The sequence below is a fragment of the Dryobates pubescens genome, chromosome 35 (genome assembly GCF_014839835.1).
Source record: "Dryobates pubescens isolate bDryPub1 chromosome 35, bDryPub1.pri, whole genome shotgun sequence".
NCBI lineage: Eukaryota > Metazoa > Chordata > Aves > Piciformes > Picidae > Dryobates > Dryobates pubescens.
The window spans coordinates 2,631,185-2,646,845 of record NC_071646.1 but is presented as its reverse complement, the minus strand read 5'-3'; the positions used below and the strand labels follow the sequence as shown (position 1 = coordinate 2,646,845).

Genomic DNA, 15,661 nt, shown 5'->3' with positions numbered 1-15,661 from the left:
CATCTCCCAAAGTGCCACAGCTACTCCTTTCCTGAACCCCTCCAGGGCTGGGGACTCCACCACCTCCCTGGGCAGCCTGTGCCCATCCCTGACCACTCTGTCAGTGCAGAAATTCTCCTTAACACCCAGCCTGATGCCCACAGTGCTCAGCACCTCTGGACCATGCTGCAACTGACTCAGCATGACTGGTGAGACTCTGGCACAGGCTGCCCAGGGAGGCTGTGGATGCCCTACCCCTGGAGGTGTTCAAGGCCAGGTTGGAAGAAGCCTTGAGCAAGCTGGGCTGGTGGGATGGATCCCTGCCCATGACAGGGGGGTTGGAACTGGATGATCTCTAAGGTCCCTTCCAACCCAATCCATTCTGTGATGATTCTGTGACTGTCCCAGCTCTAAAGAGGTTTCCTGGGGAGCAGTCAGCTGAAGCTGTGTTCCTGTGCCAGCCTCTGAAGCTGGATCACCCTGATCTTCAGACCCACCCCCCCTAAACCCAGCCTGCAAGCTCAACAAGTCCTGGAGACCCTCTCCCCAGCTCCTGCCTCACCTCTGCTGCCTGCAGCCCTGCCCAGAAGGGGCAGAGGAGCTGCAGAGCACTGGGCAGACCCGGGGCTGCCCGTGGGGCACCGGGCAAGAGCCGGGAGGCCACAGGAGCCACCCTGGGCTGCTGCAGACAGCCCCAGCGAGGGGAGGGGAGGCACCAAGTTATTCTTGGAAACCAGGAGGTGAGGTCATGCTGCCTGAATGCAACTTGAGGCCAGGCACACGGGGCCAGTTGTGCTTGGAGAGGAGCCTGGCTCCTGCTTCAGGCTGGGAGCGAGCAGGAGGAGAGGGTTTCTGAGCCACGCAGGGCTCCTTCCTCCCAGCTCCTCAGCAGCTTGGGAGCAAAGCCCCAGCAAAGGGATGGTTTGTTGGGAGAGACCTCAAGGCTCAGCCAGTCCCAACCCCCTGCCATGCCCAGGGACACCTCACACCACAGCAGGTTGCTCACAGCCTCCTCCATCCTGGCTGCAAACACCTCCAGGGATGAGGCTTCCACCACCTCCCTGGGCAGCCTGTGCCAGGCTCTCACCACCCTCATGGGGAACAACTTCTTCCTCACATCCAATCTGAATCTCCCCACTTCTAGTTTTGCTCCATCCCCCCCCAGTCCCATCCCTTCCTGACAACCTAAGAAGTTCCTCCCCAGCTTTCTTGGAGCCCCCTCCAGACACTGGAAGGCCACAAGAAGATCTCCTCAGAGTATTCTCTTCTCCAGTCTGAACAACGCCAACTCCCTCAGCCTGTCCTCACAGCAGAGCAGCTCCAGCCCTCTGCTCATCCTTGTAGCCCTTCTCTGGACACCTTCCAGCACCTCCAGATCCTTCCTGGAACAGAGGCTGCAGAACTGGATGCAGTGCTCCAGGAGGGTTCTCACCAGAGCAGAGCAGAGGGGCAGCATCCAGCACCCCACCACCACCATCCTCAAAGGTGTGAGATGACCTCCAAGGGTCTCCTTCAACCCCCTGCATTCTGTGATTCTCTGAGGATTCCAGGATCCCATCACAGCCCAGAGCACACCCTGAAGGTTCTGGGAAGACAGAAGTGAGAGAACAAGAGGGAATGACCTCAGGCTGCCCCAGGGCAGGTTTAGGTTGGACATTAGGAGAAACTTCTTCACTGAAAGGGTTCCTCAGAGGCTGGCACAGGCTGCTCAGGGAGGTGGTTGAATCCTCAGCCCTGGATGTGTTTCAAAGCCACAGGGATGTGCTGCTGAGGGCCATGGTTTAGCCCCAGCCTTGGTAAAGTTAAGGAATGGTTGGACTGGATGATCTTGAAGGGTTTCTTTCCCCAACCCAAATGATTCTGTGAGTCTACAAGTCACCATCTCCCCCTTTCAGCCTTCCTAGGCAGGACCTTTCTGGGGTTTTCCTCACTGCTACCTGCTCACAGCCCAGCAAACACACCAGGAGACCTGGCTCTGCCTGCACAGCTTCCATTGATTCCTCCCAAACTGCCTGAGATGCTCTGGAGCAGGCAGCATGTGCCTGGCAGAGCTCAGTGCCCAGAGGCAGTGCCAGCACCTCCAGACCACCTCTGTCCCACAAGGTATCGGTCACAGACAGTTATCCATCTCAGGCTTTGCCACCAGATGGCAGAGACCTTGCCAAAGGCCAGCAGGAGCTCAGTGTGAGGGGAAAAGAAGCATTTTGTGCAGCTCTGCTTGGCTGTTAAAAGCCAAACAGATCCATGTGCAGCACCTCCTCCCTGCCCCTCTCCTGGGGGTTGGCTACATGGCTGAGCAGCAGGCAGGAGGGGAAGGCAGCCAAACCCTCCTGCAGTGCTGGGCTGGGGGCATCAGAAGGGGGCAGCCCTTTGGGTTCAGCCTTACACAGTCCCTTAGCTAGGAAACAACATCCCTGGGGGAGCATTTCAGGGGAGAAATGATGACTGTGCTGTGCCCAAGAAGGCTTGGACCAGGTGATGCCAGAACATAAAACCCAGGAGCAGCAGGTACAGGCTGGAACCCAGGAGGTGCCACCTCAACAGGAGGAGAAAACTCTTCGGTGTGAGGGTGCTGAGCCCTGGAGCAGGCTGCCCAGAGAGGTTGTGGAGTCTCCTTCTCTAGACACATTCAGGACCCATCTGGATGCATTCCTGAGTGACCTACCCTAGGTGACTCTGCCCTGGCAGGGGGCTTGGACTCAATGATCTCTAGAGGTCCCTTCCACCTCCTACCACTCTGTGATTCTGTAACCACAGAAGTGTTGAGCTTGGAAGAGACCTTGGAGATAACCAAGTCCAAGAGCTTGTCCAGAGCTCACAGCACCACCACTGCTGCCAGCCCACCACCACTGCACCACATCCATGCAGCTTTTCTGCACCCCCAGGGCTGGTGACTCCACCACCTCCCTGGGCAGCCTGGGACAGTGCCTGAGAAGCTGTCCTAGGAAGAAACTGTTCCCAATATCAGAACAAGAGGACACAGTCTCAAGCTGTGCCAGGGGAAGTTTAGGCTGGAGGTGAGGAGAAAGTTCTTCCCAGAGAGAGTTGTTTGCCATGGGAATGTGCTGCCCAGGGAGGTGGTGGAGTCCCCAGCCCTGGAGGGGTTCAAGAGGGGATTGGATGTGGCCCTTGGGGCCATGGTTTAGCCAGGAGGTCTGTGGTGCCAGCTTGGACTTGATGAGCTTTGAGCTCTCTTCCAACCTTGGTGATTCTGTGATTCAAGATCCACCCTGAACCTCCCCTGGCACAGCTTGAGGCCATTTCCTCTTGTCCTCTCAACTGGCTGCCTGTGAGGAGAGACCAACTCCAACCTGCTGCTGCTCAGTGGCCCAGTGATTGCCTCACACTCCCTTTGATCCTGTGGGACAGGGAAGGATCGATCCCAGCGGGAGCAGCTCAGCTCCTAAACCCAGCACTGCTTCTGAGGGGCTGCAAAGCCCTTCAGGGCATCACAGCACCTCGGTTCTCCCCCTCTGAAAGCATGGGCAACACCCAGCTCCTCCTGCAAGGCCTCTGGCTGATGACACTTGATTACCATTAAAGAGGAAGAGCCCCACACCACTTCCTGAGCATGTGCCAAAGTGGAAACCCAGCCCCCTGCTCCCAGGCTCTTATCAGCCCATCTCAGCCAGAGCTTCCACTCCTCAAGAGCATGCAAGGCATTTAAGAAGAGATTAGGGCAAATCCCCAAGTGGTTTAAACAAACTCAATCCCTCCCTCCCCCCCCCCCAAAAAAAAAAGAGTCAGGAGGCTCCTTTGGGTCAATGAGATAACAAAGCACTGCCTGGGAAAAGCCCCACTGAGGTCAGTGCCCCTTCCACAGCTTTTTCACCCATGGTCTGCCCCAGAAGGCCACAGCAAAGACATTCCCAGCGCTGGAAAGCACATGGCAGAGCTCCTCAGAGTAAAACCCCTCCACTGAGCGAGGGGCAGAGGTCCAGCAGACAGCCAGGGAGCTGTTTGCCCACGAGTGTGAGCCCAGCATCTTCATCTGCCTCATGGCTTTGGGTTCCCAGCTGGATTCTTCTGGGGGCCAAAGCATTGGATGCCAAGTGAAGCTGCAGGAAGCCATGGGAAATGGGGCTCTGTGCTCCTCTGAACACCTCTGGATCAGAGAATCAATAAGGTTGGAAAGGACCTCAGAGATCATCAAGTCCAAGCTGTCACCCAACACCTCCTGACAACAAAACCATGGCTCCAAATGCCACATCCAATCCCCTCTTAAACACCTCCAGGGATGGGGACTCCTCCACCTCCCTGGGCAGCACATTCCAAGGGCTAACAACTCTCTCTGGGAAGAACTTTCTCCTCACCTCCAGCCTGACCCTCCCCTGGCACAGCTTGAGACTGTGTCCTCTTGTCCTGGTGCTGGGTGCCTGGGAGAAGAGCCCAACCCCCACCTGGCTCCAACCTCCCTTCAGGGAGTTGTAGAGAGCAAGAAGGTCTTCCCTGAGCCTCCTCTTCTGCAGGCTAAGCAACCCCAGCTCCCTCAGCCTCTCCTCTGGATGTTCACCGTGGCAGCACAGCCAACAGGAGGCCACCAGCCACACAAAGCTGCTGGGTTATCAGCTCTGCCCTGTTTCCATGACAGGCACCTCAGAAGAATAACAAACCAGTGGAGTGCTGGCCTCCTCCCTCCTCCTCCATCAGAGGAGCCCTTGCTCCCAGACTATCTGATGGGACCAAGGCAGAGTGTTTCACAAATGTGCCCTCAGGCACCGAGGATGCTCCAGAAAAAAGGTTGCCAGAGAGGAGGAAATCTGCAGTCAGCCTCCATGGTCCTGGGAAGGCTCTTTCAGCTCTTCCAGAGTTCCATCAACCCAGGTATGGACATCCTGCTTTGGAGCTGGGGTGAGGAGTCTCCTTCTCTGGACACATTCAGGACCCATCTGGATGCATTCCTGAGTGACCTGCCCTAGGTGACTCTGCCCTGGCAGGGGGCTTGGACTCAATGGTCTCTAGAGGTCCCTTCCACCCCCTACCACTCTGTGATTCTGTAACCACAGAACCCCTCTGGAGACATTCAGGACCTAGCTGGATGTGTTCCTGTGTGAGCTGCTCTAGATTCTATGGTCCTGCCCTGGCAGGGGGCTTGGCCTTGATGATCTCCAGAGGTCCCTTCCATCCTGTGGTGCATTCCTGGGTGACCTGCCCTGGCTGATCCAGCTTTGACAGAGGGCTTGGACTCAATCTTCCAAGCCCTAAGAGTCTACAATGCTGTGATTTGTTTCAAAGGCAACCTGCTCCTGGAAGAGCTCCATCAGGTGATGTGCACAACAAAGGAAACCCTTCCCATCACTACCCTCCAGTCTGCCTTACCTGCCATTTCCTTGCCAAACCCAGGCAGCCAGCCAGCAGCCTGCTATCTGGCCTGGAGATTAGTCTTAGAAGTGGAATTTGCAGAGGCAGACCTTGCTGCCAGCCCCACCATCACAGCCTGCCTCACTAATGCCAACAGCCTGACCACAGTGAACAAGCCAGGTCAGCAGTGACCTACATACAGCAGCCTGCACCCAAAGCCAATTTCACCTAACACCAAATCAGAGCACAGCACAAGGAAGAAAGAGTAAGAAGCCACCTAGACCTCACCTTTCAGCCCCACTCACCATCTCTCCACCAAGCTGATGTCCCCACCTCCAGGGAAATCACTAGGCCAGGTCAGGAGGTGACTGAGACCATCAGTGGCCTGCTTCCCCATGGCTCATTCAGGGTGGATGTGGCTCTGAGCAACCTGAGCTAGCTGGGGGTGGCCCTGCTTTGGGGGGGGGGTGGCAAGATGACCTTCAAGGCTCCCTTCCTAGCCACTGCATTCCACGATGCCACACTTTAGGTGTTGCTCAGCACAACAAATTGCTCAATCGAGTAAGAAGTAGGGGTGGGAAGGTGCAAAGCAGACAATGTGTAAGGAAGTGGGGGGTGGGGAAAGTGAAGGACTATGTCCTGCTGTCACCCACACAGCAAATCAAAGCAGCCCCAATTAACTCACAGGCAGCAGCACGGTGTTTAATGACGTGTCTCTGCCAGGGCTGATTGCACTGGAAGGAGGAGAACATTGGCTGTCACATTTCCACTGCTGCTGGGACACCAGCTCCAAGCTCCAATCCTCCTGGAGCACTGCAAAGTTCTCTTAAGCCAAGTGACTCTCAGCAAAACCCTAACCTAAGTCATGGAAGTTGAGGTGAAGAAGTTCTTCCCCCAGGAGGGTGGTGAGAGCCTGGCACAGGTTGCTCAGGGAGGTGGTGGAAGCCTCATCCCTGGAGGTGTTTGCAGCCAGGCTGGAGGTGGCTGTGAGCAACCTGCTGTGGTGTGAGATGTCCCTGGCCATGGCAGGGGGGTTGGAACTGGCTGAGCCTTGAGGTCCCTTCTAACCTTGACAATTCTGTGACAGAATGTCAGGGATTGGAAGGGACCTCTGGAGATCATCAAGACCAACCCCACCTCTTAGCTTGGGAGAAGCTGATGGCTCATGATCCAAGAGGGAGCACAACAGAACCAGAAGACATCACCAACATGAGAGGAAGAGACAATCATAGACTGGTGAGGGTGGAAGGGACCCCCAGAGACCATCCAGTCCAACAAGCCCCTGCTAAAGCAGGGCAGCCACAGCAGCTTGCCCAGGACCGCAACATCCAGGTGGGTTTGGAACCTCTCTGGAGAAGGAGACTCCACAACCTCTCGGAGCAGCTTGCTCCAGGGCTCCAGCACCCTCACAACCAGGAATCTTCTCCTTAAGAAACTGGGTTTGTTGGAAAAGACCTTGAAGATCCTTGAGTCCAAGCATGACTGCTTTCCCTTCAGGGGAGGATCACATTGGCAGAGCAGATCTGGGGGGCCAGGAACGGCGGAGAGCCACGCTCCAAACAGAAGAAGCTTTGCTGCCCAAGCAAAGCAGGCAGCACAGAGAGCTCTCAGCTGCAGCTTCTGGCCATGGGCCATCAGGATTCTTTTAAGCATCATCTGAAAGATGACAACTCGATGCAATCACTTCTGCAGATCCTGCTTGAGGTCATCTTTCCGCGCTGATGCAGCCCGTGAGTAATCCGGATCCAAATACCTCTCAGCAGGTCCCTCACAGAGCCCTCAGCCTGGCTGTGCTCCACAGCAGGGGATGACTTCAGCAGCCATCACCTCTAGGGCACTTGGCCCTACCAAGTTTGGGCTCAGCAGTTCAGTCCAAATACCACAACCAAACCAACCAAGCCCTGGGCTGAGGCTGACCAGGGCAAGCTGGGTGCACAGCAGCTCACCCAAGCTCACAGCGTGGCACTTGGGAAGGTGCAGGGGGAATCACTTACAGCAGCAGCTGTGCTGCTCTTTGAAGGGCCAGAGACACTTACAACCACTCAGCTGAACTCTCCCTCTTCCCAGCAGGGATGTGTGAAGGGGCCAGGGCAGGGGACAGAGGGAAGACAACCAGCAGTGCTGAATGTACCTCACACTACAAGAGCCATGCAGGACACTCTGCACCCCCCTCCTACATCCTGGGCTCCAAGATGCTTATTGCTGAGGGCAAAGGAACAATCAAATCATAAAATGACAGAATGATAGGGGCTGGAAGGGATGTCTGGAGACCACCCAGTCCAAGCCCCTGCTAAGGCAGGCTTGCCTAGATCAGCTTGCCCAGGATCACTATGTCCAGGTGAGTTTGGAAGCTCTCCAGAGGAGACTCCACAACCTCTCTGGGCAGCCTGCTCCAGGGCTCCAGCAGCCTCACACCAAAGGATTGTTTTCCTTAAGTGCCAAGTGAAACCTCCTGGGTTCCAGTTTGTGCCCAGTGCCCCTTCCCCTGTCCCTGGGCATCACTGCAAGGAGCCCAGCTCCATCCTCACAGCCTCCACCCTTCAGATGTTTATATGCAGCCAACAAAACTCCTGGTAGTGAATCCTGACCTCACCTGCTGCACCCCACACCTGGGAAGGGGCAAGGTGACAGCACCAAGCCCAAGCCCCAACCACCCTTACCCATAGAGACATGGCATGGTTTGGGTTGGAAAAGATCTTGAAGGCCATGCTGGGGCAGGGAGGAACCACCAGCCCTTGGTCTCTCTGTCCTCCTTCCCCTTTCAGGGCTGCAAAGGGGAAGGGCTAGAATCGGTGCCTCAAACACGTGAGCCAGCTGCAGGAGCAAGGGGCAAGGAGCAGCTCCTGTCAAGACAGAGAAGGATTTCACCAGCTCCCAGCCCAACCAGATGACAACCTGAGTCCTCTTGGAGCACAGAGAAGTGCTCTGTGCTCCTGAAGGAAAAGTCAAACCTCAACTGAATCCCCACCTCAACCACAGGGGTTCAGCATCATCCCCTGCTGACCCCACCAGCCCCACGAAGCCTCTTGTGCCTCCCAAAGGCCCTTGGTCATTCATTCACCCAGGTTAGCAATCTCAGCTCCACCTGATTCAGAGAATCATAGAATGGTTTGGGTAAGGAAGGGACTTCAGAGATCACCCAGCTCCAACCCCCCTGCCACAAGCAGAGACACCCTCCCACCAGACCAAGTCCAAGCTAGCACTGAACACTTCCGGGGAGGGAGCATCCACAACCTCCCTGGGCAACCCCGTTCCAGCACCCCATCACCCTCACTCTCAAGAGCATAATGATGGACAACCCTAAAAACAAGGGGGGGTGGGGAGGGGTGCTGGCTTTAGGTGGGGTTCTTTTAGCCTCCCCAGTTCTCAGGGTAACACTGCTGAGGTTTGAACAGCTCATGTGTGGGCGCAAATTGCAGCGCCGCTCCGGAACACGGAGCTCCCACCCAGCAGCCCGCCTGGTGCCCGCCTCACCCCACCCTGGGAACCCATTCAGGCTGCCCAGAGCCCCTCCAGAGTCCCTTCCCCTCAAGCACCTCATCAGGAAAACGAAAACACAAGGAAGAAGCAGGAGAACTCATCCCATCACCCGGTGCCTGCTGAATCAAGCAACACCTGAGCCGCTGCTGGCTGCCTTGCGAAGGGAAGCAAAGGGTAAACAGGACACCAAAATCTGTCCCCTGATGGAAGCGAGGGACAACTGCCACCCCGCATCGCCCCTTGTGCTGCTCGGTGCCACCGTGTCTCTCGCTACCGCCGTGTCGCTCATCGTCACCCTTCCCCTCGGTACCGCACGCCGCTCGGCACCGCCGGAGCCAGGAGATCCCTGCCACCGAACGGGGACGCCCGGGACAGCGTTACCCAGCACAGGAAACCCTGAGGTGCCAACTCGGTAGGGTGACCCCGGCCACACCGAGGACTCCGCTCCTCTCTGGACCCCCCAGAGCAAGGCACCGAGATGTCCTCTCGCTGCTTTTCCCATGGGAAAGCCCCCTCGGGCTGCTCTTAACCGGGACAAAACCCCACTGAAGCCCGGCGGGACCGACGGGCAGCAGCCGGTTCCATTGTCCCCGGCGGCCCCGATGTCGCTGCCCGTTCTCCCATACCCGGTCGTGTCCGTCCTCCCCCCGCCCCCAATTCTCCTCCTCCTCCTCCTCCTCCTCTCGGGACCCCCCCACCCCACAGCAGACATCTTCCATCACTGTCGGCCAGCAGCTCCTCCTGCCCCTTCCGCGGCCCGACAGCGGGGCGGAGGCAGCCCGGAGCCGCCCGTCCGGTCCCTGCTTTCCTCCCCCACCTTCCTTTCTATCCCGGCCAGCCCCGGCGGCGCGGAGCAGCCCCCGGTCCCCGGTCCTCACCTTGAGAGCGAACTTCTCGCCGCTTTTCTTACTGAAGATCTCCAAAACTTTGCCGTTGATTCCCAGCCCCAAGACTTGCGTGGTGACCTTGTAGTCGTCCGTGATGGCATTCTTCCGGATCTGCAGGCCGCCCTTCACCGGGAACGGCAGCAGCGGCGGCCCGTGGGGGGGAGCGGCGGGCGGCGGGGGCGGCGGCGGCGGCTGCGGGGGCGGCGGGTTGGGGAAACCGGCGGGCGGCGGAGGGGCCCCGGAGAGCATGGCGGAACTAACCGGGCTCCGGGACTGGGGAGCGCTGCGTGGAGTCCCCTCGGCAGCGGGATGGGGCTGGGAGGGGATCGGGGAGCGCTGGAGGTCGGGGGGGGGTTAAAGCAGCAGCAGCAGCAGGGCCGCCGCCGCCGCCGCCCCCCGCCGGTCCGCCCCGGCCCCGAGAAGAGCGATCGGTTCGCTCCGGTACGGCGGCTACGGCGGCTCCACCTCCTCCTCTTCCTCCTCCTCCTCCTCCGCCCGGCCCGGCTCTGATGTCAGCCCCGGCCGACGGGGGAGGGACGGGGCGGGGCGGGCACCGGGCCTGCGCCCGACGGGACAGCGGGGAGGGACCGGGGGCGGGTGGGACCGGCCTGGCCGCTTCCTCCGTGGGGCTGGGTTGGGGGCTCCTGCGCTTGTGGTCGGGGGTGTGGAGGGGGTCCTGGTGCGTGAAAGGGGCTGCGGGATCACGGGGGGTTGAAGCGGGGTAGAGGTGAGTCCCGGCTCTCAGCTGCCTGCTCCCCCCCGGCCCCATCAGTTTTCCAGCGGCGGGGTGCCAACAGATCGTGGGGTTCCCACTTGCTGCCGGTGACGGCCAGATGGAGCCTTCGCGGTGTCCCTAAAGCATCCCCGAGGTGGCAAAAGCTCCGAGGAGGCGCTAACTCTCGGTGGCCAAGAACTTCATCTGGAAGCAGTTCCAAGGAGGGTGAGAGATGGAGCAGAGAGAGCAGCGGGGCAAAGGCAGGGGAGGAGAAGCCAGCCCAAAACGACTGATGGCCATCCCGACTGTGAGCCCTCAGTCCAGGTCCAGAGTCCAGCAAAGACACTGGTGAGGCAAAGGCAGAAGGGATCCGTGCCAAGGGGCAAGGTGCCGATGAGCTTCCCAGCATCCAGCTGAATCCAAAGCACACTGCTGGAGCTCAGCAGGGAATCAGGACTGTGTGCTTATGGACACGAGCAGCACAGCCTGCTTGTCACCACTAATCCCTGGTTTCTACATGGAAGAACATGGAGTTTTGGCTATTTATCCTTCCCTTGCCCAGCTGTCCACAGAAAAGCTGTGAAGAGATGAAGAAACACGCCCAGAGCCACAGCAGCAGCAAAATGCCGAGCCCAGAGCGATCTCCTGGGGCCCAGCCACCACCCTTTGGCAGCTGGTACATGTCCAGCCATGGACACCAGTCCCCACTGTGTGGCACAGCCAAGGGGGCACCACGCCACCAGGACAGCAAGGGGCAAGTCCCACTCCTAGGCCCTGTGGATCCAGCAGCCACGTCCTTGGGGGCCCCAGCCCCAAGCCACACATGGGCTCCAGTCTCCCTGTGAACCACAAAGAGCTCTGGAAACCCCTTTGAGATGCACCAGTGGAGGGGTTTGGTGAGAAACCCCCATCTCCACCTGCACTGATGTCAGCAGTTGCATGGTGTCACTAGGACAGAGCAAGCCCTGGAACTGGGACTTCCCTCTTCTGTTTAGAATGAATAGAACCAAACCAGTTTGGAAAAGACCTTTGAGATCACTGAGTCCAACCTATCACCCAACACCATCTAACTGACTAAACCATGGCACCAAGCACCCCATCCAGTCTCTTCCTAAACACCTCCAGGGATGGGGACTCCACCACCTCCCTGGGCAGCACATTCCCATGGCCAATCTCTCTTTCTGTGAAGAACTTCTTCCTCACATCCAGCCTGAACATCCCCTGGCACAGCTTGAGACTGTGTCCTCTTGTTCTGGTGCTGGCCTTTGCCACTAAAGGAAAGCAAAAGGAAATTGACTGGAGAGAGGAGGAGGAGAGAAAACAGCAGCGTGCAGGACCCACAGCAAGTCCTCAACGAGCAGCTGCCACCTGAAGAAAGCAGAACCCAGAGGCTGAAAGAAGCAGAAGAGCAGGACCAGAGGAGGCAGGGCACAACCTCTGCTGGGCTCTTTGTACCAGAGCAGGACTCATCTGGTCCATGTTTGCCATCCCAGCACCTTCTGTGATCGATAACATCCTCTTGGATGACTCAGGCAAGCCAGCAAAGCCTCTCCCCCCACCTGTTAAAAAGCCACCTCACGCTGTTGGAGGGCAGTGTGGAACCAGGGAGTGCTGGACAGCAGGGGAAGCCTGGGATCCAGCTAATCAAAGCTCATCACTAGCAGCAGGAGACGAGTGTCTGTCAGGAGGTGGCAGCGACAGTCACCAGATGGGAGAGTGAGTAAACCTACACCAGGAGCTGGCAGCTTGATAAATAGAACTCTGGTGGAGCTGCTGGTGCCTCTCACGGCGGGCCCCAAGTGTCCCAGCGAGCAGCAGAAGGCCCTCACCAGCCCCCAGCACATCCTGGTGGAAGCAAGAAGCCTTCCTGCTGGGCAAGTGGATCAGTTCTGGGACTTGCAGCATCTCCCAGGATCTGACTGTGCGTCCTTCATCTCAATTAGAGAGACAGGGAACGACTGGAGAGAGGCCAAGGGCGGCTAAAAAGCTGCTGAGGGGCCTGGAGCAGCTCTGTGAGGAGGAAAGGCTGAGAGCCCTGGGGCTGTGGAGCCTGGAAAAGAGCAGCCCCAGAGGGGAGCTGAGCAATGCTGATCAACAATTAAAGGGTGGGTGGCAGAATGGGGCTGGGCTCTTCTCAGTGGTGCCCACTCAAGGGGCAGTGGGCACAACCTGGAACCCAGGAGGCTCCATCTGAACAGCAGGAGAAACTTCTTTGGTAGGAGGCTGCTGGAGCCCTGCAGCAGGCTGCCCAGAGAGGTTGTGGAGTCTCCTCCTCTGCAGAGCTTCCAACCCCCCCTGGCTGTTGTGCTCCTGGGTAAGCTGCTGTGGGAGCCCTGCTGGAGCAGGGGGTTGGACTGGATGATCTCCAGAGGTCCCTTCCAGCCCCCACCAGGCTGGAATTAACCCGTGGGGCAGAGTTAGCTCCCATGGACCCTGTAAGAACAGGTCACAGACACTTTCCAGCTGCCAGCAGCTCTCTGGGGTTTTCCCAGCATCCCCCCACCCAGCTTGTTTCGCCACATCCAGGGGAGGGAGCCTCCGATCCCAAGTTTCTCTGTACAGAGGAATCCGGTCAAAGGAAAACGTTTGACCCATTTCGCCACCCAGTTTCCGCTGGCTCCGTTCCTTATTTGCTTTGTAACCCGAGCGGAGCCAAAGCCCTCCCGGCGGGGCTCAGCCCCGTGCCCTGCATTCCCCCGGGAAACCTCCGCGGCTCCTCATCCGAGGACAGGGCTCCGACCTGCCCCCAGCAGAAGATGCCAGCTCGGATAAGCCTTGTCCCCCCCGCAAAACCCGGGACACCAGTGCCCCCCGGGCTGCACCACCGGACCGAATCCCTTCTGCTTTCCACCCTGGGCGGAGCGACGCCGGGGCTTGGGGGGGACACTAGGGCTGGGGGTGATTCTACCCATCCCGGGGGTGCAGCGAGGGCACCCAGCTCGTTGCAGACCTCGTCCGTCCGACACGCATCCCGGTGCCACCACGAGGTGGCCCCCGGTCCCCGCTCAGCCCCGGCCAGCCCCGGGAGGGGTTCGGCAGAGGCTGCTCCCCAGCCCCGCTTCCCCCTCCCCGGGGCCACCCATGCTGGGGAGCGACTTGCGACGGGTGTGGGCTGCAGGATGGAGCTCCCCCCCCCGGGAGTCTAGTTTGGGGTCCCCATCCTTTCACAGCCTCATCCAGGGTGGGACACAGATGTGACCCTGACCCATCGTGCCCCCAAAAAGGGACCCGTCTGGGTGGGCTGCTGGCTGCTTGCTTTCCCCAGGGTCTCTCCCCACACAGGACCAGAGAAGCTCTCTGGTGTGAACCAGCCCGGTCCATCCCTTCCCACGGCAGCTCCCAGCCCTACTAGGAAGGAAGCCAAAGCTCTGATTTATTGCTCAGGACCTGCCAAGCACTCTGGAGGCACCGAGGTGAGCAGCACCCCGCGGCTGGCACAACATCCTCACAGCAAAACCTCCCCCCTGACCCTGCAGGCAGGCTGGGATCAGGCTGCTCCTCAGGTTCGGGGGCTTATGTCCAGCTTCTCCATTAACTCCTTCAGCTCTGGCCCAGGAGCACTGACATGTCCTTCTCACAACCATGGAGCTGTCAGGTGGCAAAGCCCTCTAAGTCCATCAAGGCCAACCATCAGCCTAACCCCACCGTGGCCACTGAACCCTGTCCCCGAGTGCCATGGCCACAGGTTTCCTGAACCCCTCCAGGGATGGGGACTCCACCACCTCCCTGGGCAGCCTGTGCCAAGCCCTGACCACTCTTGCAGCAAAGAAATTGTTCCACATCTCCAACCTAACCCTCCCCTGGTGCACCTTGAGGCTATTTCCTCTCATTCTGTCACTTGATACTAGAGAGAAGAGACCAACTCCCACCTGGCTCCAACCTCCTTTCAGGGAGCTGCAGAGAGCAATGAGGTCTCCCCCTCAGCCTCCTTTTCTCCAGACTGAACCTCCCCCCAGCTCCCTCAGCTGCTCCTCACAAGACCTTGTTGTCTCCTGTGCTGTTTCAGAGGCAGAGGGACATGAACACGGAGCACACCCAGAGCTTCTGCCAGCCACCCACTCCCCTCCCTGCACATCACAGAGCTTTGCACAGCAGAGGAAGAGCCACCACAGGAGCAACCCCTTCTGCACCAGCCACCAGCTCTGGCTGCTTCAGCCTTTGCTGTTGCCAGTGAACCACAGAATGGTTTGGGTTGGAAGGGACCCTTACAGATCACCTAATTCCAGCCCCACCTGCCACGCGCAGAGCCACCTCCTACTAGCCCAGGTGGCTCGAGGCCTCATCCAAACCACCAAACACAACTCCCTCCAAACCAGAGGAACCCCTCCAAGCACCAAACCCCAGCAGCAGTGACCTCCACTCTCCAGCCAGGACAAAATCCATCTGGATGTGAAGGAGGAGAGGTTTCTCCCTCCTTCCAGCCCCATCAGGGACGAAAAGCAGCATCCAGCAGCATGACACAAGTGGCTGCTCTGCTCACACACTTCCCCCCCTGGCACATCACAGGCTGGGTTGTGCTTTGATTAGAGCAGAGCTGCTGAGGAAACCAGACCATGGAGATCTGGATGATGATCATTAAGGCTGCTGCATCCTGTTCTCCTCCCTGGGTGGGAGCAGGAGGCTGGCGAGAAAGCCGCCATGGAACCGTTGCAGTTGGAAGAGACCTCTGGGATCATGGAGCCCAAGTGGGGAGGGGAGGAAAAAATAACAACAATGCTAATGCCTTTAGCTAATCCTGCCTGCTTTTCAGGATAGGGGTAATAGACTGAAAAGATATTGCTAATCCCCATCCCAGCTATTAATGTCACTCACAGAGCCACGGGAGGCTCGGAGCGAGGGGAGGGAGCGCTGGAAGCAGAGCCCCCCCAAGGGTTTTTTTCCATGCAAAGGGAACACAAGCACGGCTCTGTGGTGCAGAGGGAGATGAGATCTGTGCAGACACGGTGGGGTGTGAGGAGCTGCCAGCCCTCTGAGCCCTGTCCCCCTCCCCCAAGGCAGCCAAGCCCAGCGATCTGGGTTGCTGTGCTCCGGGAGCTCCAGCGCTGCTCCCACCAGCTGCTCTGCGCTCCCGGGAAGCGGCTGCGTGGCAGGGCTTGGAAGGGATCCTTGTGCTTGGCTTGGGAGGCTATTTATAAAGCACTGTGGGATCCTTCAGCATGAAAGGAGCTATTAGAACCTGGATTTATTACCCCCCAAAAAAAAGAAGCAACCAGGAATTCTTCCCCACCCTTCATTTGCTCGGCTCCGGACGAGCGCTTAGATGGAGAGCTTCCCTCCTGACCCTGCCAGGCCAGGGGAT

General features: G+C 58.5%; 1 protein-coding gene across 1 annotated transcript in view; it reads right to left on the bottom strand.

The window, feature by feature from the left end:
- The window catches only part of MAPKAPK2 (MAPK activated protein kinase 2), a 34,613-nt gene extending 24,492 nt beyond the window's left edge, over positions 1-10,121 (bottom strand). The window contains exon 1 of the mRNA XM_054176379.1: positions 9,639-10,121. Coding sequence (XP_054032354.1) covers positions 9,639-9,896 — 258 coding nt within the window. The 5' untranslated portion in view covers positions 9,897-10,121. The remainder of the gene's footprint in view (positions 1-9,638) is intronic.
- Between the last annotated feature and the right edge of the window lie 5,540 nt (positions 10,122-15,661).